Source organism: Synchiropus splendidus, chromosome 7 (genome assembly GCF_027744825.2).
Source record: "Synchiropus splendidus isolate RoL2022-P1 chromosome 7, RoL_Sspl_1.0, whole genome shotgun sequence".
In the NCBI taxonomy this organism is placed as follows: Eukaryota; Metazoa; Chordata; class Actinopteri; order Syngnathiformes; family Callionymidae; genus Synchiropus; species Synchiropus splendidus.
Window position 1 is genome coordinate 25,552,501 of NC_071340.1, and position 26,708 is coordinate 25,579,208.

The 26,708-nt window shown below is 44.9% G+C and overlaps 2 protein-coding genes and 1 long non-coding RNA gene across 21 annotated transcripts in view; 2 read left to right on the forward strand and 1 right to left on the reverse strand.

Moving 5' to 3' along the window:
• ppp3cca (protein phosphatase 3, catalytic subunit, gamma isozyme, a) overlaps positions 1-9,073 on the forward strand; it is a 27,684-nt gene extending 18,611 nt beyond the window's left edge. Inside the window, exons 4-14 of one of the 3 annotated variants that reach the window (XM_053870419.1) lie at positions 322-433; positions 802-947; positions 1,026-1,165; positions 1,704-1,781; positions 1,861-1,955; positions 2,021-2,146; positions 2,274-2,351; positions 2,429-2,513; positions 3,037-3,134; positions 5,863-5,889; positions 7,426-9,073. In XM_053870419.1, coding sequence (XP_053726394.1) covers positions 322-433; positions 802-947; positions 1,026-1,165; positions 1,704-1,781; positions 1,861-1,955; positions 2,021-2,146; positions 2,274-2,351; positions 2,429-2,513; positions 3,037-3,134; positions 5,863-5,889; positions 7,426-7,580 — 1,140 coding nt within the window. In that variant the 3' untranslated portion in view covers positions 7,581-9,073. The remainder of the gene's footprint in view (positions 1-321; positions 434-801; positions 948-1,025; positions 1,166-1,703; positions 1,782-1,860; positions 1,956-2,020; positions 2,147-2,273; positions 2,352-2,428; positions 2,514-3,036; positions 3,135-5,862; positions 5,890-7,425) is intronic. The other 2 variants (XM_053870420.1, XM_053870421.1) reach the window with 2 other exon arrangements.
• A 418-nt stretch (positions 9,074-9,491) lies between these two features.
• Positions 9,492-26,708, forward strand: part of LOC128763122 (uncharacterized) — a 31,609-nt gene continuing 14,392 nt past the window's right edge. For 13 of the 16 annotated variants that reach the window (XR_008415617.1, XR_008415616.1, XR_008415625.1 and 10 more), the window contains exons 1-4: positions 9,493-9,599; positions 9,672-9,742; positions 9,807-9,865; positions 10,179-10,258. This is a non-coding gene — a long non-coding RNA (uncharacterized LOC128763122). Of the gene's footprint in view, positions 9,600-9,671; positions 9,743-9,806; positions 9,866-10,178; positions 10,259-17,808; positions 26,662-26,708 lie in introns of those variants that run through there. The other 3 variants (XR_008415618.1, XR_008415623.1, XR_008415627.1) reach the window with 3 other exon arrangements.
• On the reverse strand, positions 10,058-22,459 carry adam28 (ADAM metallopeptidase domain 28). 2 transcript variants are annotated; one of them, XM_053871932.1, is made up of 22 exons: positions 22,161-22,457; positions 18,028-18,116; positions 17,882-17,958; positions 17,520-17,598; positions 16,862-16,938; positions 16,498-16,681; positions 16,371-16,433; positions 16,221-16,292; positions 15,561-15,730; positions 14,796-14,877; positions 14,590-14,723; positions 14,335-14,512; positions 13,958-14,047; positions 13,682-13,877; positions 12,165-12,270; positions 11,855-12,011; positions 11,708-11,788; positions 11,448-11,541; positions 11,285-11,384; positions 11,156-11,222; positions 11,012-11,098; positions 10,058-10,914 (listed from the first exon to the last, which is right to left on the reverse strand). In XM_053871932.1, the coding sequence occupies exons 1-22, from the start codon at positions 22,213-22,215 to the stop codon at positions 10,882-10,884; spliced, it is 2,271 nt and encodes a 756-aa protein (XP_053727907.1). In that variant the 5' UTR covers positions 22,216-22,457; the 3' UTR covers positions 10,058-10,881. The 2 variants fall into 2 exon arrangements, with proteins under 2 accessions (XP_053727907.1, XP_053727906.1); XM_053871931.1 differs by having other exon boundaries at positions 10,058-11,098; positions 22,161-22,459.

The following is a 26,708-nucleotide window of genomic DNA, read 5'->3' on the forward strand; positions in this document are numbered from 1 at the left end:
TCGTGTTGGCTGATCGAAGTGGCATCTTTTGTGCGGTGCTCATGAAAACTCCTTGTATCTTCGCAGTTTGAACAGATTCTGAAGAGGTTTGTTCGTTCGTGTCCAAGATAACAAGAAAAATGAATTGGGCTGTGGATGCTTTTCACTTTTTTGTTTTGTAATTTTTCTCTCGTCTTTTGCAGTTTAGATTATTTTTGCATTCCAGTGAGAAAATGATGTCACAAAATATGGTCACATCACCATTAATAAAATACAGTTGTGAATTGTGGTCACACTTTTAATGGGAAGAAGATAAGGTTCCTCTCCTGTTTGTCCTTCCAGTGTGTTCTCTACCTCTGGTCTCTCAAGATCAACCACTCCACCACATTCTTTCTCCTGAGGGGGAACCACGAGTGCCGGCATCTCACAGAGTACTTCACCTTCAAACAGGAATGTAAGTCCCACGTATTTCAGCTCTCACGTTGTGAGACCCGCTCACACAAGGCTTCAGTCTCGCTCTCAGTCCATAGCCTTTGTTTCAACCTCACATTTTTGTCTGCCTGTCCCGGCCATATTCGCCATGTCTCTATTTTTGTCCTTGTCTCGAGCTGCCATCTTTGTCTTCCCATTTTGTCCTACCACTTATCACATTGTCACTGCCACTCCCTCTCCATATCCACTTATCTGCCTCTTTGTCTTAGCTCATCGTTGCTATCGTCACCCTGTCGGACGGCTGGTTCTTTTCTCTCCGTCTATGTGGCGTCCTGTTCTTGGTCTTTGTCTCTTTACTCACTCAACAACCACAACATTTGTGTGTTACAGGTAAAATTAAATACTCTGAGCGAGTGTACGACGCCTGCATGGAGGCGTTCGACTGCCTGCCACTGGCTGCTTTGCTCAATCAACAGTTCCTGTGTGTGCACGGGGGACTCTCTCCCGAAATAAACTGCCTAGACGACATAAGGAAAGTAAGTCCGACCTGAAGGCCCTTGCTGCTTTACGTGTGTTACACACACTTGGCATGACATCGTATTTGTCCTCTGCAGTTAGACAGGTTTAAAGAGCCCCCTGCGTTTGGGCCCATGTGTGACCTGATTTGGGCCGATCCCGGGGAGGACTACGGTAGCGAGAAGACCAGTGAACACTTCAGCCACAATTCAGTTAGAGGATGCTCCTATTTTTTCAGGTATTGATGGATGTTTCACATGTTCATCTGAACCTTTAATGAACCGTGTTGCTTCTGTAATGCTTCTGTTCTGTAATTTTTTGGTCTGTATTGGATGGATTGCAATAACTAGTCCATACCATCGACTATGAAATGAGTCACCAATGGTATCATTGGTCGACGAATCGTGACGCCATCGTTCTCTGTGCACTATCTGCAGCGAGAGGAGAAACAGCGTTTCCAAAACGTGACCCAAAACACAGAAAGTATGGGAGCAATTTACAAAGGACTGACACATCACATTTTGAGAAATAAATGTTTAAAAATAAAGTTTCAGATTTTCCAAGTGTTTCCAGCTTGACATACATTTTTCCCCTAATATTGACAGTATTTATATTCCATTTTCAAGAAAATAATCAGACATACTGCCATCCTAATGCTTCTAGCTAGCAGTGTAGCACCTGGCATTTTTCAGGGAATTATTATGAAGCGAAGGAATTCCAGCCAGGTCTTGGTCATCATTAAACTGACTTCTGCCTCTGTCTGTCTCTGTTTGCAGTTACTCTGCAGTGTGCGACTTTTTGGTAAATAATAACCTGCTCTCCGTAATAAGAGCTCATGAAGCACAGGACGCTGGGTGAGCCTCCGGGGAGCGATCCTCATTACGCTCACTTTTCTGGTCAGCTGTTGGAAACCTGTCTTTTTCTAACCCACAGGTACCGGATGTATAGAAAAAGTCAGACCACAGGCTTTCCCTCCTTAATCACCATCTTCTCGGCTCCAAATTACCTAGACGTCTACAACAACAAAGGTTGCTTGCTGTCACGGCACTTTTTCTCTCCACGGCGTGGTATTAAACTTGTGTCTTGGTCTCAGCCGCCGTGTTGAAATACGAGAACAACGTGATGAACATTCGACAGTTCAATTGCTCCCCTCATCCGTACTGGTTGCCTAACTTCATGGATGTCTTCACCTGGTCTTTGCCTTTCGTTGGAGAGAAGGGTGAGTCATTCAACTGTGTATTTGACTTACATTGTCTGACACTCGTTCAGTGTTTGTGCTGTGGCTTGACTTTTTGGCCGATCAGTCGGTTAAATTGCTATTTCGCTGTAACTTCTTTGCTTCGCAGTGACGGAGATGCTGGTCAACGTGCTGAACATTTGCTCCGACGACGAGCTCATGTCAGAGGGAGATGATCTCTATGAAGGTAAAAGATGCCAATGCTAGTGTTCATTTTGACCGCACAGCCAAACAGGTGTAAGCAACACATGCTTTGTTTTCCAGGTGGCACCACCGCGATGCGTAAGGAGGTGATCCGGAACAAGATCCGAGCAGTGGGCAAAATGGCCCGGGTCTTCTCTGTACTCAGGTCTGATGAGTCACAGTTTATTTATATACCTTTATTACCCCCCACCAACGGGTCCACACACGCAAACATGGGTCAGGATGAGCTCAGAAGAACAAGGGCAGGGGGTTTCAGGTTGCCAGAGTCAGCCAGGGTCCACAATGAAGTTTACTCTGAGGTACACTGTTGTCCTGCTGGGTTTACTGAGCTAACACTGGGTGAGTCAGTCGGTGATGCACCTTCTCTGCGTAATGATATTATGTGATCAGGCTGCTGCACTAAACCACGCCCTCTATTTTCCTCTACACCACCTGGTAATGATCGTAGTTTTCTTATGATTTAAAAAAAAGTTACTGGCAGATGTAATATAATTCAGTGGAGGTTTAGCTCACGATGCAAAGCAGCATTCGCAGGAGAAGCGGTGGAGGATCCACAAGACATTAGCAGCATTAGAGTGTGCACACTGATAATGACTTCCTTGAAGACGTGTGTTACCACTCTCACAGATGCGTTTTTGTGATCCCTGTACGTCTTGTTTGTGGGGCAGGGAGGAGAGCGAGAGTGTGCTTACACTCAAAGGCCTGACCCCGACCGGAACTCTGCCGATGGGCGTGCTGTCAGGCGGAAAGCAGACCTTACAGACCGGTAAGTGTCCTTCGTCCTCATTCAGCTCCAATTACTTCTTTCTCCCTCCAAAGCTCCTCTGGAGGGATTTAACCTAAAGACTGCGTGTTCAAGTGTCTCCGGGCTCTCACCAGCATGAGGAGATGTTTTCACTTCTTTTCCACCGTTATTAGGAGGAGGAGAGGAGATTTAGCTTGCTATTTGGATTATCCTCTCCAGGGCTCTTAAAGAAGCATCTCACTTGAGCAGAGTTTCATGTTTATTACACTCCTCACTGTCTACATGCTGTTTGTTTGTTCTAATGGTTTGTATGTTCTCCTTCAGTACATTAAATTATTATTCATTCCAATTTTTCCTATTCAATACTTGCATTCATATATTATCTTCACTCATCACTCTCATTCAGTTTTCTCATTTTTTTCCTTTCTGTAATTTTGTCCTCAAAGCAACCATATTAGAACCACATTTTACATGTGTGTATTTTCAAAGCTGTTTATAGTTCAAATGTACAAATTGGCAGCTTTGCTCAAAACACTCCTGCGTTTTTGCGTAACATGACCTCGGCCCGAATAATTGCGTTAGTCCGGCTAAGTTCGGACTCTTAAAATGCATGTAAATGTCTTACTCCGACTGCTGGGCTGCTCTGTACTGTAGGGAGCACGAGGACTACAAAAATGGCCGTTTCAACTGAATCTTTTAAAGCCATCTGAACGAAACTGAATGCTCGTGAGGACTAAACAGACTCTGAAGTATGCGCTCTAAATCATTCAGACGTCAAGAACGTTTGGTTCCCTGAAAAGAACAAAGACTCAGCTGTTCCATTTCCGTAACGATTTTTACTTTGGATGGTCCGACTGTCACCTGAGAATAGCTCCTGACCCTCTGATCTAAAGGTCATTTCCCAGCCTCTCCCACTAGAGGGCTTGCTCAAAGCCTCAGCAAGCTGGAGCTTTGCAGACGCTGCAGAGCAATCAAAGCAGGAAGCTCATGTAGTGGCCTTTAGCAGAATGTCATTGTCCATGTCCTGAAGCTTCAGTCTCCCGTGAGGCTCAAAATAAATCAAGGTCCCTCACTGTTTTTAGGCAAGTGACATACTCCAAACCAAAGTAATAAACAAGCTTCCTGCTGATCACAAACAAGACACGAACAATAGACAAATTCTGCCCTCATTCTGTGGTTGACATCAGGAGAGCACCATTATGAAGGTCGTGTTGATCATTACGGAGGGCACAGATCCATAGAAGTCTTAGAAATGAATGTATAAACATGTGACTGCATTCATATGGATGTATGAAGAGAGTTTAAAAGTGGGGACGCGAGATGTTTTGGATCTCAGCAGGATGCGATCGAGTCACTTCAGATCAGCCCGCGACCCGAGAGTGTTCGGCCTCACATTTTTCGATAATGAAGCCAACATTGAATAATTGAACAGTGTGCTTGTTAACAGATCAGAGAAAACAACATTTTTAGATTCTTGTTGTTGGCTTTTATGATGTAAAGAGAGAGTTTCGAATTTGGCCCTTTTCGTCTGGTGACCCAGGGCTGTTAGCACATCGGTTGTCCCTCATGCTATTCTGTTGTGTTCCTGTTGTATAGATGGCAGGACGCAGGTGAAGTGCGGCCTGTATTTATGGGGGCCACTTGAGGGCCGAGCAAAACTACAAGAGGAACTAAACTTCTTTCATAATTCATTAATCATTTAATCCTAAATATAATATTTGTCTTTATTTACCATTTTTTTGAGTCTGTTTTCATTCTCCAGGCAGCTATTAGATATCAAAATGTTAATTTTAAACAGTGTTTATTGTCGCTCAAACAAAAATATCTATCGTGAAAATACTGTGTAATAATCCTAATAATAATCTACATAAATATACCTTTAAGTATGTCGTGGAATCTCAGTTTTCCCTGTTATAATGTCACATTTAAGTCACATTTCTGTCTCTTTTTCTTATGTCTTTGGCCCCAGTATGAGAACAGTCACACATAATGGATATTGAATTGCCCACTCTTGGGTTAGCAGCTTCATTTTGCTGTGTACTGTATTGTGTTTTGGTACCATTTAAACTCATGTAATGTGCTGTGACACGTTGCATTTATAAATTAGTTGAGTTTCATGCGCCGATTCGCCGACCAATCTCTAACTCTCTTACCCCTCCCACTCGAGAACAAGACCCCAAGATACTTAAATCTAACTTCACCCCGAGAGAGTGAATCCATCTTTTTCTGGTTGAGAACCAAGGCCTCGGACTTAGAGGTGCTGATGCTCATCCCAGCTGCATCACACTCCGACCCAAACCGATCGAGTGAGAGCTGAAGGTCGCACCGTGATGAAGCCATAAGAACCAAACCATCTGCTAATAGCAAATATTGTCCTTTGCTTTTTAAATGAATGTTTAATGACCTGACCGGCGTGTGGGCTCTGCTAAACAAGTACAGCGCTTTCAGGCTCCAGCTGAGGCCGGTGTGTTACTTTATTTAACATTGTTAAAAAACGGATGCCAGTCTTGTCAACACACTCACATTCCCCTTGCACACTCACACACACACACAGCGCCATCATCTTGACTCCTTCCCAGTCGCCCCGCCCTCCGTCTGATGTGTTTTGATGACAGTTATCAGCAGGTGTGAACTGCGGCGGGATCAGATGTCAACAGTGGCGACAATCCGTTCAGGGATTGATATCACTTTTGTGTTTGCTCTGGCTGCAAAGTAACGGCTCCCTTCTCCTCCCCTTCTAACGCTGTAGCTACCATTGAGGCAGCTAAAGCAAAAGGTACGCATTGATGTCTAGTTCTCTTCTCTGTGTGTGGTACTGTTCACCAGCCTCCTTAAAACTGACTTCCCTCTTTACCTTGTTTATTACCCTGTTTCTATGACGACCCAGCGTTTTGTGTGTTCAAGTTCATGTGGCTCAACCGATCTGATTTAGACGGAAGACACTCCATAGAAGCAAGTGATGAGCACAACACTGCGCCTAGTAACATGGGTTTTTGCTGTGTGCGTCCACACACACACGCACACAAAGCCTGCTAAGTCTTTTCTGAGATAAGACCCGGGACATCCCTCTCCAGGATATTTTCGGAGCCTAATCCTTTTACACCATTTGGCTGTTGCTAGGCCGTCTGCCCCTACTCCTTGGAAGTGGTGGAGGCAAAAATAAATCAATTACAGATAATAGCTCTTTTTGCTCAGCAAATTTTGACGCGGAAAACACGAGTTAATGGACAGGTATAGATGTTATCAGTTGAGACCTGGGCATTTGGGGCATACGACCCTCTCGTTTCTCAAACTTTCCACCACCGTTTTCATTGTACAGGTAGATTCCCTCTGAAGGTGCCAAGACTGTGGGCGACAAGTAACAGAAAATATTCAGTACTTATATTATAAATATTATATTATGTATTAAATTATGTTACTTATATGGTAAGCTCCCCCACCTTTGCTCTGGTGACTGTGTTGAGCCTCATTAAGCAGTCACCTGAAGTGCTTTCCCTACAGTCAGCTGACCATATTGCCTTCACTCGGTGGTTCAGCTCACCTCCATTCGGTTTTAAATCGAGTCACTCTGGAGGCCAGCTGATCTGCTGCAGCACTCCCCACAGCCTGGTGGAGGTGCTGTTGGATGACATAGTGGCCAAGTTTCATGGAGGGAAGAAACCATCCCACGGCCTTTTGTGTGCCGCTCACACATGACAGAGCTCTCAAATTTGCAGCAGACCAAGTCTGTTCTTCTTCTGAGGCCTGGTTTGAGAAGTCTCCTCAGGACTGGCATTTATCTAGGCTCTAATCTGAGGTGCAGGTGGTATGCCGTTCTGTGATTCTCTGCTTTCTTTCTGTTGTCTTCCGACGTGTTTCTTGAATCCAGAAGTGGAGTTGGTCCTGAGCAGGCTCCGGCAGGAGCAATAAGAACTTGCATTTCATCGAAATATCTATTCGATTCATTGCTGTGGGTGTTTCAGTTCTGGTCCTGTGTTCAGTCGCCATTCAATCCTTGTAGAGTCAGTCTTGATCCAGATGTTGATGAAGGTCTCCTCACTGGTTTCTTCTCATTTGCACTTGTCTACGTCTGCTTTCCATGGCGGGACGTGACCGTAAGTTAATAAGTGTGAGGTGTTTTCATGTGCTAGCGTGTCCTACCGATGTTTGACCTCTAGCAGTCACTGTTTCCCCCGTGCATGTCCTGTATTTACTGGTCTGTTCTGTGCTGGACTAGTGTTGTGTGCTTATCCAACCACCAGGAAGCTGAAGATACTTTTTTCGGGCATGGAAAGTTTGGACACCTGTGGTCATTCTCTGTCTCCTTCCTCAGCCATTCAAGGCTTCTCTCCGACGAGGAAGATTCGGAACTTTGAGGAGGCGCGGGGCCTGGACCGGATAAACGAGAGGATGCCTCCTCGCAAAGATGGCCAGCAGCCGGACGGCACCACCAACAACACCTCCAACAAGAATGGCACTGATGGATAGAAGGCAGAAGCTCCACCCCCAGAACCGCGCAGAGCCCATACCGCCACTCCAGCTCCCCTCTTTTCCTCCTTTTTCTTCCCCCCCGCTTGGACTCCTCAGTCGCCTGACCACCACAGATTGGGCAGGAGGCAGACTTGTCGCTTAATAAACACAAAAGCCGGCGCTTGAAAGGAACACCATCGGAAAAATCCTATTTAAATAAGTCCCACTAGATATATCGTGTTTTAGCAAGGCATTTTCATTGCAGGTGTTAACGTATAAATCTTGTATTCAAGTCCTAATTTGTACATGTTAAGTTGTAAACAATTTTTTTTTTTTAAGTTGCACCAGAAAGTGTTTTAGGCTTTTTTAAAAGTGTGTGTTTAAAAGCGGCACATTTTCAGAATTCTTTTCAGAAGGAATCACTTCAGTGTCGCAGATCTTGTCATGACTGAGAACCTTGACAAGGGCGGGTGCTGCCCAAGTCATGGCACGCGGACTCCAAGGCTGCTTTGGATCGCAGTGGCGACCCGCTCGCTTTAGTCTGTCTCACCTTGGTTGAGGACTCCTCCCCATCGACTGTCATCAATGCTGAATAAGCTTTAACGTTGTATAGTGGCGCTTTGAAGGGAAAACTCGAGGGAACTGTCTTCAGCAGAAGATACCGTCGAGAATTTTAGCTTCTCCATCCAGTGTTTGATTCTGTGGATGATTAATCTCATGTGTTACGAGAATAAGGGAACTATTTAATATTTTGTATCATGTTCAGAAATGATGAGACTTATTTGTAAGGCAGAACTTTTTAAACCCAAAGATGAGAGCGGAATAGTATTCAGCGTTTTCCCCCTGCGTTGTCTTACCCAAATAAGATCGGTTTGCTTGAAGGTTTCTGTTTGTGTTGCTTGGGACCTGAACAGGACGTGCTGCTCCGAAGGGTCACATGACAGAGACTTCGGGTCGACTCGTGTTTCAGTCATCGAGGGAGGGAAAAGCCTTCTCTTCCTTTAATATCTTGACGTCTTCGACACATATTTTCAATTGTCTATTGTTAAAAAAGGGAAACATTTGAGTGCGATCTTGTCAAGTACAGTTTTTTTTTTAAGCGCGTCCTCGACCCTTTAAAACTTTTGCAAGAACAAATCAATTGGTGCTGTGAGACGCTGGACTGTAACTCTGTCCAAAGGAAGGTTTCTTGTGCCCTTTGTTCATTTATTACAGGAGGTGTTTGCACTCATGTGCCATGCCTGCGCGGCCACACATGAAGACTTATACGGGTGACAACATGCAAGCATGTGAATCGGAGTAATGTTTCTAAGTATTGGACAGGAGTATGTCATTTATTTGAAGGGAACTCTTAATGGGTAAGACCAGAGGTCCAGTGTAGGAGAGTGTGATATCGATGACCTTAGAGGTTGTTTAAACAAATATAGACTTTGTCTTGCAAGGCCATGAATTGTTTTATGTAGATGTATCATTTGAAATCCCAAAATAATAAAATTGATGACAGTATTTTACTGGATGGGTCATCGTGGTCCTTTGGAACTGATGCTCCTGATGTTGGTGACCACTGATGGGTGAGTCCAACCCTTTGGAACCGATCCTCCTGATGTTGGTGACCACTGATGGGTGAGTCCAACCCTTTGGAACCTATCCTCCTGATGTTGGTGACCACTGATGGGTGAGTCCAACCCTTTGGAACCGATCCTCCTGATGTTGGTGACCACTGATGGGTGAGTCCAACCCTCAAAACCAGCAACTTTGGTGAGTGTACAAAGTCATTTTCACATATTGAAGGATGGACAAGCTGCAGTCTGGACTAGTAATAACAATTATTTTATCACATTAACTGTGCTGTACGTTAAACGGTCTGTCAAAAAATAGACCTCTGACCTCCTGCCTTCTGAAACCGGAAGTTGTTAACCAATCGCAGGTGGTCAATTTCCGCTCCTGTAACCTGGTACAAGTTGCGTTGGCGGAAGAACTTCGGGATTCACAAGGTCGGAGAGTGTTTTCGGAGCTGTAAATTCTCCCCCTAAACAGGTGAGCAACCAAATGAATGATACGGCAACATTGGTTATTTTTTTTTAATTCGGCTATTAATGTTAATGGCAGGTAACACGCAGCTATTAGCTAATGCTAACAATTAGCCTTCCGCTAGCCACATCTACGGAGTGCAGCTACAGGTTCAGTAACACAGTTTCTAAGTGTTAGCTTCTCAAACGCAACACTGGTGTCTCGTGTGTTTAGAAATGTACACGGAGGCGTGTTGTGAAGAAGACGTGCATCTGTTTCCGAGCGGCTGAGAGGTGAGTTTCTTCCAGCCTTGTTATTTATTGACGCGCGCGCACAGGACAGAACGTCAGATCTGCTCTCCGTTGGTCGACACTCGACAGTGGTTTACAGTCCTTAAAGTGGCTAGTAACAGTGCAAATGATTCCTCATCTCGAGGAGCCGACATTAAAATCTGAGAGGTTGTCACATGAATCACACGCACACGGTTTTGCTGCAACAGCACTGTGGCGCTACATTTAATACTGACATTCTTCACAGCATTATAAATAGAATTGACCGAAAGTGTTCAGTTATTTACATATTGACATCAATGGCTTTCAATTTCAGCCACACATGAAGTGGAGTAGGATCGCTGAGCGACAACTGACCTGAGAAAACTGTCCACGTCACTGGATTTGCTACACGAGGTTTGTTGACATGGCTGGTGGTGATGCAGGTGAAGCTTCATTTAGAGTGTAATGAACAAGGTTATCCTGGGTGTCAAGTCAATCACACAAGGGGCTTCAAGTCAAGGGCTGAGTAGTGATGATTCTGTTGTACTCCTTCACCGCAAAATATCCCTCATTACTTAAAAAAGATCCTGTAGTTCTTCAGCTGGAGAACAGATAGATTTCCAACTCATGTTTGATAGAAAACAGCCTGAAGAATGTCGACTTGCTATTGACTTTTTCCACGTTTATTTCTATGAACAATTCACTCTTGGGGACTTTATGAAGTGACTTGGTGGCTCTGATCTGCCCAGTTATATTGCATGGTTTTGACACCCCATCATGGATGTGATTTCAAAAGTTGTGGTCCTGAATGGGTGGATGCTTTGAGAAACAGTTTGCAATAACACAGCCAGTCGTCTGTCACAGTGTCGGTTTAACTCACACATAAAAATGTTAAGTATGGAAAGTGCATTTGTTTTGACTATTTCAAGGTTAAAAGAAAAAAATAGGGCTTGTTGGTGACAAAACCAGCCGTCTTTGGTCCAGTATTATGGGATGCAGTGGAGGGATGACGCCACTAGATGGCGCCATTCAACCGCTCAGACTTTAGGCGGAGGTACTGGCCGAAGAGCCTGGTGGGTGAAGAAGCAGATCATTTGACAGCGTTTTCGAATAACGACTGGTCTCGCAGGAGGAGCTGAGGTGAAGGTAGGCTGTGAGATGTGTTACCTGTCGCGCTGTAGTGTAGCTCTGACCTGGTTTAGGGTTGTTGCCAGCTGGAGGCGGAGGAGGCGGCCGCCCTTTAGGTCGTCCGGCCTGAATAATTGTAGTTGTTAGAGATGATGCTGGGCTTACAAGTGACGCTGGCGGTACCTGTGGGGAGGGCGTGGCCTGCTGGTACATCCTGGGGTTGTTCACAGCTGCTGGCTTCCTGACCGGCCTGGAAAGTAGCAGTTGATATTGAGCGTTGAATGAACAGTGGAGCGAGTCGTGGTCACCTACAGGGAGGACCTCCGACGCTTCTTCCACATTATTCCCGCAGCGGCAGCAATGATGGCGAGAAGGATCAGGACAGCTGTTACGATGATGGCGGTCTTTGCTCCTGCACCCATCACAAACCGTCAGATACGGCTCACAACACTTATTACTTCAGAGTATTAGGCACCTGTAGAGAGTCCGCCGAAGTCTGCGTCTTTGGAGTCGCAGTTAGGAGGCATCCACCCTGGCTCACACTGACACTCGCTCCTGTGGTTGCACACCTGACACACATGTGGATTCAGGTCCAATCGTCACAGTAGTGTGTTAAACCATTCATAAATCATGCCTGCTTGAATTGTAGTTTTTTTCTTTGTCTTTGATGTCACTTTAACGTTCCCATTTTCTCTACTTTTATTTGTACATTTGCAGTGAGTGTGTCCCACTCACAGCGTTGCCAGGACATTTGGCGGAGCAGTTGATGTTCCTGTAGGCCGTGTTGAGGTCCACACACTCGTTCTCACTGCACACCTGTAACACAACAGACAGTCAGTGCCACACACTCTTTACCCAGGGTGTAGTTGCTGGACTACAGACCATTCCGTCGCCACACTTGGTGCCTGTGTCCACCTGTCCATAGTCGGCGTTGTGGTCACCGAAGAAAGAGGCCTTGCACTGGCCGAACTTCACCATTCGACCGTAGTTGGGACTCTCTTTCCCTCCGATGCAGAAGAGCTTTCCACAAAAGACATCTCTGTGGATACAGACGCCAAATGTTGACTCAGTAGACTCAGAACCTGCTCCTGCCTCACCCTTGGCCCGTCATGAACTCAGATTGGCCTCAGCACTGTGGTTCATAGTGTGTTTTGTGAGGGTTTGTCACATGACTGTGTTATTGTCGACTTACTGCCTTTGGCAGGGGATGTACTGGTCATTACTGGGACGTTTGCAGTAGGCGTAGTAGACTCCTCTGGTGTTCTGCTTGAAGCAGTAGTCAGAGGCTTGAGAGGCCCCTGGTACAAAGAGAAATTTCACTCAAAATTCTGCTCCAATATTGCGTAACAGTCCATTCAAAAACTCATTTATGTGTCCTTATTCCATTGCTCAAGGGTCATGGGTCATGGGTTTCTAATATCTTTGATGTTATTTTAGGAACATATAATAATAATAATAATATAATAATAATATGTAATAACAGGGAAAATGAAATGAAAATAAAAGTGACTAATTTCGTCGCCACTCGAAACAGCCAAAAGCAACGCTTATTATGCCTTCAATAGGGGGTGCACTTTCATTGGCTGTGTACAGCTATGGTTACACGGAGAGGGTTTTACTGACACCTGTTGCTACTTCCACACCAGTGTTGTCCTGTGACAAAAAAAAGTATTCCCGAAGTATGTGGGGGAAGGTCAGTGGAGACTGGAAAGTCAACGCGGTAGATCAGAGAGGCAGAATTGTAGCCTTTTACTTTCTGCTTTTTCTTTATTAGTTTTCCTCTGTGCATTAAAAAATGTTAAATCTGGGCACTGTGTGGTCAACGCGCCACAACGTTTTGATAAAGTTTAGAGTTTTCGACGTCGGTGTTTGATGCAACAACATTGCCTGAAATGTGAACCGCAGAGAAGCTGTGACTTGGTATGCTAGTACAATACTTTGTCTGAATAGACTAAATATATTATAACAGAACTTTTGGAACAATTTAGTGATATTTGTTCTGTAAATACTGGGCAAATATGGTGTTATAGTTTGGCAGTTTCTTACATGTAATTAGATCTCCGTTGGTGTTGTATTCATAATACAGATCAGGGGTCACCAAACTGTTCCAGAAAGGGTGGAAGTGGCTGCAGGTTTTTGCTCCAGCCAAGTTCCAGTAAGAAGTTTAACCAAGTCTATTGTCCACACCCACTACGGCCCTTTCTTGAACACTTGCTGACCCCTGAATGAAGACAATCACTACTGAATGGAATTTGTTATTCTTAATCTACTTTATATTTAATATACTATATTTAATATAACAAACCAGCTAGTGGCCAGATCCGGCTACAAGTCGTCAGATCCGCACAGGAATCAGACATGCTAATGACGTCTGCACCAGATCCCTCCCGGAGCCAGACGGATATCCAGGCCGGAGTCGGCTGCTGCCTGGAATCTGTCATATTTTGCCCAGGTCAGTGCACCTGATGTGGCCGATTTGTTCAAACAGCATGTGGCCGGGATCCGGAGCAGACCACAGACTACATCCGGGCCAGATACATTTTGCTATTAAGGCCTACTCTTCCCTCAATGTGAGTCTATGCCTCTTTGAAGTTCTAGCTTTTCTTGACGTGCACTCACTGAACCAATTGGCACACAAGATAACAGCGCTCTCTCTGACCTGCGGTTTTGGCGTACAGGTTTGTGGGGTCAGTTTGCATTAGGGCTTACCTGCTCCGAACATCTTGACACACTGGTCAGGCCGTTGCGGACACTGACCGTTGTAGCAGTAGCCTAGACCCTGGTCGCATGGAAGGCCATTGACGGCAAAGACGTCCTCCGGGCAGGTGACGCTTTTCCCGTCGCAGTATTCAGCAATGTCACACTCGTCATGCTTCATTCGACATTCCCTGGACCGAGGAAGAATCTGGAGAGTCGAAGTTGTGTTTGAGGACATGTAGTTCTGAGTAAGGCTGGGCAATTCCGGACACTAAGTGAGTTTCTCACCTTACAGTTCTCACAGCATTCGCCTGCAGCACACTGGGACCCCTCCGTCAGAGTGCAGGTGGTGGCGTTGCAGCAGGGATTGGTGCACTCCTTTTAAAAAGCAGAGTTGATGTATGAATGGGTTAAAATGATTTTGGCTGTTTCCATATCCAGCCATTGTTTTTACTAAGTAAGTCAGACAGTCAGCGTGTTGGAACTAGTTTTGCATGGTGAATCTTTTTTTTCGGAATGTGCTGTTCAGTGATAATTACACAGCATTGTCATCCTGCGTTTTTTTGTTTGTTTCTGACAAGACGTAGCATGCACCTCCAAATGTATCTGTTCCTCTATCCACCCATCCCCAGAGTGCCTTCTCGCATCCCCTGGGGCCCACTCACCTCCACACTTCCACAGTCACACTGCTCCCCACTTTCCAAAAACCCGTTCCCACAGACAGCAGGAGAAACCACACTCTGAAAGTCGGGTTTGTTCAGGAGGCATCCTGGGACGCGATTGTTCAGATACTTCTCGTAGTGGCTGCTGCTGCAGCTGCTGAAGGAGCGTGGCGTGGTCCAACTGTTGGAGGGACAGACATCCTGACTCAGCTGGCTCAACTTTTTCTGTAGAAGATCGTGTCAGATTTGTGTTAGAACCTGAGAGCTGCAGCCATGATGCAGCTGTCGCCTGTACAAATACAGGCGCTGGAGTCGTCATGGTTCATGCCCAAGTTGTGACCCATCTCATGTGCCAGAGTGGCTCCCACTGCAATGGCTCTGTTATTGTGATCCTGAGAGAAACATATGTCTTACGTCCATCGACTCTTTGTTGTGACAAGTTGGGTTACAGAGCACACACTGACCTGAACGACGCCAACAGAGTGACCAGAGCACAGAGTACCGATGTAAGCTAGACCAACTGTGGAACCTTGGAAGTCTATTGCACTGAGAGTCAACAAAACAGTACAGTCACAGAGTTATTAGCTATTCATGGACAATTGAACACCACTTTTAACACAATAACGACTGTGTCGGTCTCCATACTCTCTGGTGGTCTTGGACTTCATATTTGGGTCTCATCCCTGTTGCCTTAGCTAAATAAATTCACTCTGAATTCAGAGTGTTCACTAGTGTTCCCTAGAATAGGGCGATCTCAGCCAACTAGGAGGCCCAGTAAGAGCCTGACCACATGGATGACATGTACCATGAGATCGGCCAGTCAATGCATCCCATCCTTATTAGGTGAAATAACAGTGACTCCATTTTAACCACCACAAGTTTTTCGCTATTGCGCCTTCCATGTGACAGTATTTAACCATCAAATGGGAAGTAGAAGTTGTTTTTGCTGAATATACAATTTGTGGCTGTTACACAAGAATAGCGTGTTCTGGTCACGATGAATTGTGCTAGACAAGGCCTCCTCTTTTCCCATACTTTTCAAAGAGTTATTGCTATGTGGGCAAGAATCAGCTGAGCAGTTCGGCAAGTGAACCAAGTGTACAATAAAGTGCAGGGCGAGTCGATACAGACTTGGCATCAAGACGAGACATTGTCTTGAGTGCAGTTTGGTCAATGATTAGTCCTGAGAACATACCGACTGTCCATCACCACCTCCAGTGTTTACACACCTAATAAGATGTGCGTTGTCGTGCCTCTTCCTCTTGCTCAGCTCACTGTTTCTCCACTTCATGAAGTTGTTGAGATTGCTGCCAGCAGGTGGAGTCACTGAGATCAAGTCACCGTTAGACCAGATCTCCAGTCCCACAAGAGCCACGAAAGTCTTCAAGGGCTTGTAAACCTGTTAGAAAAGCCCAGAATCAAAGTCAAGTTCTGCTGTTGTCTCAGAGCAGATCCAGATTCGAGAAAATCACCTAGAGTTGATGTTTGTGTGCATTGTTGTATTTTTGGTATGTAGGTTTTGGTACGTTTGCGTTGTCACATGACAACTATTGCAGCACCTGAAGCACGGAATCATCTCTGCAACCGGGCAGACAATGTCCTTCCGGCAGCAATTACGGAAATACAACCCACCCTGGGAGATGCTCGACACAGCTGTCATCCTCTCTGTTGTCTGAACCTCCGTCACCACGGCCTGTCGTGGCTGCAGGGAGGATCAGCCCCACCAACCTGCCCTCCGTTCAGGGCATGGGCAGTTGAGTCCCTAGCCTCTTCTCAATGCTTCCCTCTGGTTAAGACATAATAACCCTATCGATTCCTACCTCCTGCTTGCTAGTTGTTATGCTATAACCAAAGAGTCCGACAACACTTCCACTCAAACCGTGACTCACCATGTTGACAAAGTTAACAATCTCAAAAATCCTCTCACGGATTTTGGCCTGATCCCGCTTCATCTTCTCATACTGAAAGTCAGAGGGTAGTTGGTGTGACTTTTCTGCCGATATTCAAACAGTGCTCTGAGTGACAAACGTCAACCTTACCATCCGGTGATCAACCACCAGGTAGAGCTCGATGTACTTCTGCTGCTGAACGAGGCTCACGCCCTGAGAGTCGACAGAGAGACAATGCGTCTGCTGCTCGGTGAGTTCTCACATTTGAAGGCCGTACCCCTGATCTTGAGCGGCTGCGACTGGTTGGGGGCTCAAAGTCGTCGTTCCACGTGGTGTTGGTGACCCCGCACACCGCAGGTGTGAACTTTTCCTCCGTCAAGGTTGTTACTCCGTGGTCACCCTCATCGTCTTTGGAAAGCGGCTCAATCAGGTACTTCTGGGCAGATGTCCTGAAATAACCCCTACAAGGCATTTTAACAAGAGGCGCTGTTAGCTTGCACCACACGTTAGCCATAAATTGGAGGAGCTGAGGGTCATTTTCTTGGTTAGGTTCTAGTCGTATCCTGTTATGCACATAGATTTGTTTTATACAAATATTTCACAGTACTTTCAAGTGTGTCAAGTATTGCACGATCACTCACTTGAGTCCTTCACAGGTGCTGAGGCTAATGAAGGAGTCAGAGTCGTTCAAAATCTTTCCTTGATAGTAGCAGTCATCCTGAGAAATAGAGAGAGGATTTTAAGGATATTGGACCTTGTGGCGCAACCTAATGCACTTTCAGTAGGAAAAATCCCTTGTGATCCTGCGATCAAATTCTCTTTTAAATTATTGTTGTGCTACTTTCAGAGTCTCCATATCAAGCACTCTGCACCTTAGTCATGGTTGTAGCATTTGGTGGGCTTTTACTTCACGCTTCACTTTAGGAACATTATCAGTTAGGGATGCTCCGATCTGGATTTCTGCTGCAGATCACAGAAACTGATCACATTGACAATGAATTTGTCCTCAAAATAATAAGACCTTTAAATGGCATATTTCATTTGTGGTGTTGAAGCCTTTTGACGTGCAACTTTCACGACAATAACAGCGAAAAATGTGAGCTATGTCTGTACTTCTGACCTTTTCATTATTTTTTTTAATTTATGTTAAATGCTTGTGGTATGTTATTATTATACAAAACGACTCAGAGGTTGGATCTTTTTCCCCGTAATATTCTCTTGGCCTATGATGTCTGTCCTATGTTGACTTTGCTGGTCATGTTTTTGTACAAAAGGCTAAGCTTCTCGGAAACAACTTACAATATCATCTGGGCTTGTTGTGACTTGAGTTCCATCTTCCTTGTAATAGGTTTCAGTGTAGTCTGCGGTGATTAGTTCCCTGGCGATGCACAGATGAGGAAATGGTTTCGTGTCATTGGAAATGCCAGTTACGTATGAGAGGGTTAAAAAAGCTGAGGCGTGTTGTCTTCTGGTGGTCAGCTGGGCTTTGACCAGTGCCAACCCCAATAGTTGGTGATGGGCTGGTGAGGCTTCATGAAACAGTGTCTCTTCTCTGGTGTTTTTTAATGAACAATGAAATCAATGAAACCTCAGATCAGCACCACCTCTGACATTGTTTCATGAAGCCTCACCAGCCCATCACTATCAACGGTGGAACTCACATGTTTTTTTCCAGTTGCATTTCCATGTCTTGCCCTCCCACAGTCAGGGAGTAATGCAGGATCTCCGGTCTCTGGTGCTGTCGAATGAAAATGTTGACTGGTGTTCAATGCATTTCACGCTGATTTCACGATGACAATGCCAATACCTCTGCACTCCTTTTTTGGACTGTGTGAAGGCGAACAGGTCGGACCACTTCATAGCCTTTGGCCTCCGTAATCCATGGATTGTGGCTTTCTGTGTAAACACAACAATACATGTTGACAAAAGGGGCAACTCTTGGTGAGTGTCGCACAATACTCTGAATGAGAAGTTAAAAACAGAAACACAACAAATCCTTTGGTGACTGGCATAACTGATAGAACCTGCCTGGACCAGCTGAAACTATCGCAATTTCTATCTGTTTTTGGTCATTCTTCTGAATTCTTGTCTGAACCCGAGTTCCCGAAGCCCCGCTTGCAAAGAGAGAACCTGAACAGTGAAGGTCCAGCCGTTGGATAACTGCGCTTGATAACAAAGCTGGTCTAGCTCGATCGCATTATGAGCAACTTAAACCACAAGATCTCTTCCCTCCCTTCAAATCTGACGCAGTCACTGTCGCGAATCACAATCAGTTCATCAGTCTTCCGTCTGAAAATGTTCAGATAAAATCACATAAATCACAAATCTCCCATTATTTTGACAGCATGTTTGGCAGAATTACAAATTCAGGCTGAGGAACAGATTCTTTGGAGGGTAAATCAATAAAATCAAAGTTCTAACTTTGTATTGATGAAGAGGTCTTTCATTCCGTCCCTGTTGCACAAACTCGTCTCATCCTTTCTGTGTACACAGGGATCGTCTTATCAATTACTTACTGGCTTTTCTCCATCAAACTAGCACAATAACAATGATATATAATGATAGGGTATGTGTGGGGGTGGGGCAGCTTTGTTTATCTAATCTTGTGGGGACCAACTCCTGGGGAGACACCTCCTTGTGGAGGACATTTGACTTTGTTGGGACCCTAAATTTGAGGGTTACGTCTTCTAACTGGGCCATTATAATTGGGTTTGAGTTTCGGTCAGAGTCCTGGTTGGATGGTTCGGCTTATGGGGAGAGGCTGGAGAAAGAGTGATGGCAATGAGAGTTCCCCACAAAGATTGAGATACAAGTGTGTGTCTGTGTGGGTGGGTGTGTGTGTGTGTATCAAGTTCTTGTTGTAACACACTGAACTCAGAGACAGTGTGATGTTTGGCACAGTTAAAGATGAATTTCAAGTTGTGTTTATTGTAGGTGTAATCATGTGTTAGTTCCCAGCCAGATCATCTTCCCCTGTGGCGAAGCATGGAGAATATTGTTCGCTTCTTTCCATGATTATACTTGACAAGATTCAGTCTGTTCAATCCACAAAGAGCTGGATAGAAGGGACGGGGTGAGGTGACGGCCAAGGGATCAGGTCAAGGTTTAGGTTAGGGTGAACCCTAAACAATTTCAGACGTGTTTACCTTACTATTTCGAGTCGTCACAGATCCTCCAGTCTGTTTCAAATTCGTGTGGTCATTCTCCGGTCTCCTCCTCTCTTTCTGTTTCAAGTTAGTTACATAAAGAATCTCAGTTGATGACCAAGCTCAGCTGGTTCAATTACACTACATACGTTTTTCTTTTTTTTTTTTTTGGTAACATTTTCTTTATAGAAGATTTCAGTCAAGCCAAATATAAGTTTTATTTTAACACTGAAGGTGTTTATACGTCACAGCACTTTAGTCCAATTTGAATAAAAAATGCTGACCTTATTAAAATGAGTCAAACAGCTTACATTGTTTAAAGCTTGAACAACAAAACTGACTCAGAACGAAAATGGAAAAGTTCTGTATTTGGCTATAAGTAGATTGAGCAGAGACGGGTAGAAGGGAAGCAGGGCTTTGATGAAAATAAAAGTGGATACGTTATTGAATGGCTATACATTATCAGATCAAAGTACATTTTTGAAATATATTTTCAATTGACACGATTGTTTGAAGAACATTCTGTATTTGAAGCACATGAAGACCGACAGTGACAGTTATAAACATCCAGTCTCTCGAGTTCATGTGTTGGCCACCGAGCTGCTCATATGAGAACCTGAGGCAAAGAAGAGTCTTTCTAGTTTACAAGGTGAAACCTGCTGAATAGTTGACATGTCTGTAGTAGTCAGGAATGTGTCATTAGCTGAAGTGTAACATGCCAGACGGGTAATAATCTGAATAGTGAAGTGTACTTGGTGTCTCACCCCAGAAGGTGACTGATAAGCAAGTGTGGAACTTCCTGGATTGCAAAGGTTACCCGTCACAACTGAGTCATTAGACGACTGGATCAGGTGAGCGGTAGCCACAGAGAGGGTAGTGGCTCTGTTGTGATCCAAGGTCCTGTTCTGTCTGATAGTGCTGCTTGATCAGACCTCGGGTTGAGGGAGGACTGAGACCGCGATTTACCCGCAATGTTCTGACTTTGTTATATTCTGGGGCCACGTTCTGTATTTTCAGTTCTGATCTACTTGAAAAACACTAGGAGGGAGTTCATTTGACAGGACATGGTATGAAGGAACGTTGAGTTTTCTCGGTCTATCTCCCCAAAACACAAACATGTACAAATTAACTTGAAGCTTGTAAAATACAAGAATGTACCAACCCATTTAAAGTCAACACCATTAAAAAAATTGGACCTGTATGATGTCTCATCTCCCAAATCTCTTAGTGCTAAATATGACCGGTTGTTGTGTGGTCAGCTTGTCTGGTCTGGGATTCTAACCGTGGCCTAAAATCTGATGGGATTCGGTTGAAGTCTCGCTTGTGTTGTACCTTATTTCACCTGTGGCTCTCAGTTTTTGCAGACAAAATGTGCTATCTTTTGTAGGTAGCTTCTCTTGTAGCTTAACAACTGCGTTCTTTCATTGCTTTATATTTACAAACTGAACGGGTACATGATGGGCACTGGCAATGCTGGAGTAGCTTCAAGTTAATCATTAGAGCAATCACAGTAGGTAAAGCGAGGCCAAATAAATAAGGAAACAGCGGAATTTAAAAAGTATGATACTCAAATCTCTGTTGTCTGCGTTGCTAACATGCGCTAAGAGACAGATTGTGGCTGGTAGAAACAGTGTGTGTATCATCAGAATTTCTTTTCAAATCAACTCCTATGGCCTCAAATATCTACTATCTGCATCCAGTGTTAACGCAGAACTCTGTCTTTCACATTTAGCAGGCATTAACATGCTGAAGAAGACTGGGCCAAATATTGAGCCCAGAGGAACACCACATCTCAGTTCATGTACTTAAATTCCACATGAAACTCGAAAAAGCACCATGCAGCTTTAGTCCTCCTCCAACACCAACACCGTCTCCCAATGGCAAAGTATCCTTCCAAAAAAACCCCTGGATCCAAATACCATGCATAAATACACATGCAGAAAATGATCGTATCCCCCCAATGCTAAAGAAGCGAGCAATCCGGACACTGCTCCAGATCACTCCCAAATTTGAATCGTGCTTTCCTTGTCCCATTTCACACATTTCTTGAAAATTTCCTCTAAATCCGTCCAACTTTTCAAGTTATTTTGAAGACCGATTTTGCTATTACCAGTTGTCAAACACAATCCACTTATTGTGCTTTAAAAACATTTTAAGTGAATTTAAATACCAACGTGTTCCCTCCTCTGACCTGCTGCTCACAGGAACTGTAAAAAAAACTGAAGCTAGACCATGAATGTAAAAGGAATCTTCAGGTCGATGTTATATTTAGAAATACGAGCGACTTGATGGGAGTAATTGCGAGTTGAGAATGGTCAGCATGCATTTAAAAAAAACGTGCTGGCCCGTTGAAAACAGTTGGGAAGTGAGAATGTCCAGACAGAAGGAGCTAATAAAAATAAACACAGCGGCAGCAGGGGCCATAACAATGATTGATGAGTCCCACAAACATGTGTATAAGTAATGCGACTCTCGCCAATGTAGTTCTTGCTCTTTTCCCCTCCTGTCAAAGCAGATCACCAAAACACAGGATTTGTTTTTGCTGCAGTGTGTACAGATCTATTATGATCCGTCTCCCTGTCTGTTCCAGTAGAGCGGACTACCTCAGATAAACTTTAAAAACCTGTATTCCAACACAGTCATGTGCATAAAGGGTAGTTCCTCTTCCTTCTCGCAGCACCGTCTGGCCTTCTTCACAGGTGAAACTCCCTCTGTGCCAGACGTCACCACCCTTCCCATCACTTTGAATGAGCTGCTTTAGTGTTCGGCGCTGCAGAGGTGTCCGGTGACTTACCTGAAGCTCTCAGTGAGGCGTTTAGGATGAGCAGCCACAGTAGGAGAGTCGGCATGTTTGTCTCCTGTCAGTCAGTCAGTGCAACAGTTGGAACTGGAGTGTCTTATGTACCTGACTCCTGCTAGGCTCCGCCTTCTCTCACACTCAAAGACTATCACTACAACCGGCCTGAACACGCCCCTGCCGGGCCAGGAATGCAGGAAGAGCACCTCTGTTGACACATGCGGGCTCCTCAGCAGATAAATGGACGGCTGAACATGTCCTACGTGCAGATGAGATGATGGAAATTTTTTAAAGAGGATGCTCCAATAAGACTTTATTTAACACACTAGTCATGCTGTCGTCACCCTGCAGACACCACAACCTTGCTCAACTCTTGCTCAATGAAGACGGATCTGTGGACACTTCCTGCCACTCTGACGTCCCTCAGACACAACTGTTCAAAGACAATGAGGTCAATGTGTATGGCTGCAGATGAGGACAGTCAAGAACACTGGCCGAGTGTTAGGAGGCCCGTAGGCGGTGCATGCTGCTCTCTCTCCTCTGACATCTCGATTTCCCACGGTGGCATACTCGCAGTTCTTCTTCTCCCAGCAGCTGGGGAATTCCTTAACAGGCTGCGCTGCGTCGTTCCAGGTACAGGTAGTGATGGGCTTTGAGGCGTCATGAGACAGTGGCCTCATTTTCAGAGCCAAGTAGACGGCACTCTCTCTGCCTTCAAACCAGTCTTCCAATGAAGCCTCACATCATTGTAAAACCGAGAGCAGAACTGTCTGACTTCTTTTGGATTTGAAGCCAAATTGAGTTTTGTTTCTATTTATTTTTCTAAATCAATGTGTGCAAATATTTACTACATATCCTCCTCCAACTCTGTGAGGCGCTTGCGTTACGCGTTGAACCTTTTCTTTGTTCGGTGCTTGGTTGGAGGTTGACCTTGGTTGAAGTTTAAGTCAATTTGCTTACAATCTGTGACCCATAAATATGAATGTATTATGTACAAGTGTGTCTGAGACCCAGTAGCAGTGTTGTGCTTCGGATAAACCTTTGGTGGTGATTGTGCTATCCGAGTTTACTAGCGTTTAAACGTAATCTGATTCACTGACTCTCACTGACTGCAGACTCTGTGTGTGAGCTCTGTAACACACTGCCACCTTCTGTCCGGCTTAGCTCATTGCAGTCATTGGTGGTACAAATGCTCTAACGGTGTCCTGAAGTTCAGAGTGTCACTGGGGAACAAAGTGGACTTAATCCTTTGAGGGTTTTTTTCAATAAAATATTATAAACTTTGATATCACTTCTTCAAAATACTATAGTTTTAAAATTGTGGCATATAGTAAATGAGACAAATCTTCAGACTGAGCCAAAGATTGAGGTGGGAGTCAATGAACTAGTCTAATTTATATGTTATGCCTGAATTGCATTACATTTTTAGAGCTGTTGATCCAGGAACTCTTCCTCATCTCTCCAACAGTGATGACTGGGACCTGTGGGGGGTCACGTCTTCTTTCACATTCCCAGTAAGCAGTGTTAAGTTTTGACAATGCCTCAAGCTTGTTCTTGTGGACCGCGACCACTGTTGCTGCGCCGCGTGATGTCTGGCAACACTGCTAAACAGTTTAACCGGAGGATGATCAGTGTTTATTAAGCATGTCCTCAGATGTTGCAGACGTTTAAGTGACAATTCTGACGAAAGTACTCAAGCAAAAGGCTGAGTATAAAGTCTTTTATTGCCCCTCCAGGTAAAAGCCAGAGAGTTTAAGATCACAAAGAAATGGCTTAGTCAACCCTTGGTATACAAGCGGGATGAGAGAACGGATATTTTACAATTTTAGTCCTTGAAAACCTCTGCAGGCTGTACAGTACATCAGCATCAGTGCAACAACAACCGTAGTACAGAGTAGCAACCTGTTGCCAAATAATCTGTTGCAACAGCTCTATAAGGCAATGTGTCATCCACATGTTAACACTTCTGCTGTGTTGGGGGAACCGGAGTACCCGGAGAAAACCCACACATGAGTCAGGGCTAACATGAAAGAAGAGCCAGAACGTTGCACAGCCTGTGGCTGTGTCCATTCCCTGCTGCTGCTGCTGCTGCCACCGTCTTCGCCAATGTACATGCAGCTCACCCACATACATGCAGCTGCCACCACCTCATGTTTCACTGGGAGGGTTGTTGTTGTTGTTTGCATCAATACGGGCCTGCTGCTGCGCATTTAGCCAAACGATGAAGGCGGCCAGCAGCCGGGAGGCAGTTCTTTTTAGATGAGCGTAAAGTACCATCAACCCCTGCCACATCCGTGTTAGTAGGATCTTTGCTGCGCCCCATCCCGATAGGTTGGCCAGGCAATTGCATGCAGGTTGACCAGCTGGCCGGCCCGGGTCCGGCACCTCGTTGTCCATGGTCACCGACTCCAGGTTTTCAGTGGATACTGTTATGACTGTCCCAGATTCCATCTCTTCAGGCGTCAAAGTATCTTTGTTGACTTAAATTCAGGCGATCGCAAGTCCCTGGGCTATGAAGGGCAGTGCTGTTTGTTTTTCCATCCACTGACAGACCACAACTACCCAGTGTAGTGTGCTGACTGTGGTGTCTCTTCCGAATGTCCCTGACTGGAGCTGGCCCTATATAACCTTACAGAATAAACTTTAAAGAATGATGTCACCAAGACAAAAGGCAAACACATCTGAACTGATGTGGCTGTGATGCTCAACATACCTGTCCATGCTACATAGGCAAGAACGAGAATTTACACTGTATTACCAAAACGATTTGCTCACCCATCCAAATGACCAGAATCAGGTGTCCTAACGCTTTTGAGACATTTTTGAAAGAATCGGCCACTCTCAGGAGCTCAGCAATTCCAGCGTGGAACTGTCAGAGGATGCCGCCACCTGTGCAACAAATCCAGTCGTGAAATTTCCTCACTCACTCAAAATATTCCATAGTCAACTGTCTGCTTTATTATAAGAAAATGGAAGCGTTTGGGAACAAAGGCAACTGAGCCACCAAGTGGTTGGCCATGTAAAATGACGGAGAAGGATCAGCGGATGCTGAGGCGCAGAGTGCAAAGAGGCTGTCGACTTTCTGCAGTCAGTTGCCACAGAGCTCCAAACTTCAAGTGGCCTTCAAATTAGCCCAAGTACAGTAGGCAGAGAGCTTCATGGAATGGCTTTCCATGGCCGAGCTTGTGGACAGCCTTCCCAGACGAGTTGAGCTGTAATAGCTGAAAAAGGCGGACCGACACAACCCTATGGGTTAGGAATGGGATGGCACTTATGTTTATATGTGAGTCGAGGCAGGTGAGCAAATACTTTTGGTAATATAGTGTTCTAACCTTGGTAAATTGTGGGTTTTTTTTTTTACTTTTTGTATGTGTTGATTGTGTGCAAGTCAGCGGTCCGTATCTGTACTCTGCCCCCGCCTCCATTGTTTTTCAAGATGATCCACCTGACCATCCAGCTCCACAGGCTGGAACCCAGACATTTTAACTCAAGAAAACAAAATGTGCATTGAATCTTGGACTTATTTAAGGTTTTCTCATGAACTTGCTGAAAGGAATCTGATCGCTGTTTTTCAAATTTCAGTATTTATTTTGTGATCTTTACATTGTGAAACCTTAATCGTTCATCACAGTTTTAGTTTAACAGGACTGTTGTGATCTCAGATCTGATCTGTCATTGCTCCTGATTTTTCTGTTGAGGTGAAAGAAAAATATCTTTATTTTTATCCTAGTGATTACAATAGTAGCAGTCATGGCCAACTACAATTCATCTTCAGAGCACAGATGAGTGAAGTCAATAAAATGGAGTTACGACGACATATGAAAGTGAAACTCATCAGAGATCATGTTTCCCTTTCAATTGCTTACACTGTTGCTCACATAGAGTGAACCCTCACGTGGTCGCAGCACAAGCCGCCTTCTCAAAGTGAACCGGACTTCAGGCATCTGCTTCCGAGCTCCAACTGTTCGGTATCCTTCTTTCTTGCTCACCTTGTTGTTGACTCGTGTGAGGATGGAGAAAAAATCTTCCTCCCTGAAACACAGCACAGGGGACAGCTATACTAGGAGAACAGACCGTTGACTGTTGTGAGATCCTGGACCCACAGAATCGACTTTTATGTGACTGAGGTTGCAGTACAACAGTGACAACACCTTCAGCTAAGATCGACCAGTGAGTGAGAGCAGCATAATTTGTTGGCGAAGGTTGTTGAAGCAGTAGCTCCAACTCCACTGCCGGGGAACTGAACTCACCTCTGGCTGCCGATCCTCAGCTCCTCACACAAGGTTTGAATAAACCAGCTGCCGTTCACTGGATGTCTCAGTGAGACATAATCTTCAACTGTTGCCATGGCGACCAGGACGTCTGCTTCTTCAGGGATGGATGCTTGATGGCCATCTTCTTCCAGATCTGCTTCCATCTCTGGCACCAACACTCCCTGCTGCTCCTGACCACCTTGGCAGGCCTGGATTAGGAATACTTTAGGTCTGCCGGTGAGCTGGTGTGTAGACATGAAGGCTGCAGTGATTTCTTTAACAGACAGAGCTT

What these genes read in the sequence shown, in the direction of transcription:
- adam28 (XM_053871931.1), bottom strand. Translation starts at nt 22,215, where the DNA reads ATGCCGACTCTCCTACTGTGGCTGCTCATCCTAAACGCCTCACTGAGA. An exon ending in AGCACCTGTGAAGGACTCAA is followed by an intron (nt 16,682 to 16,861) that starts GTGAGTGATCGT and finishes AATGCCTTGTAG; the next exon opens with GGGTTATTTCAGGACATCTG. An exon ending in CTTCGGCGGACTCTCTACAG is followed by an intron (nt 11,385 to 11,447) that starts GTGCCTAATACT and finishes TGATGGGTGCAG; the next exon opens with GAGCAAAGACCGCCATCATC.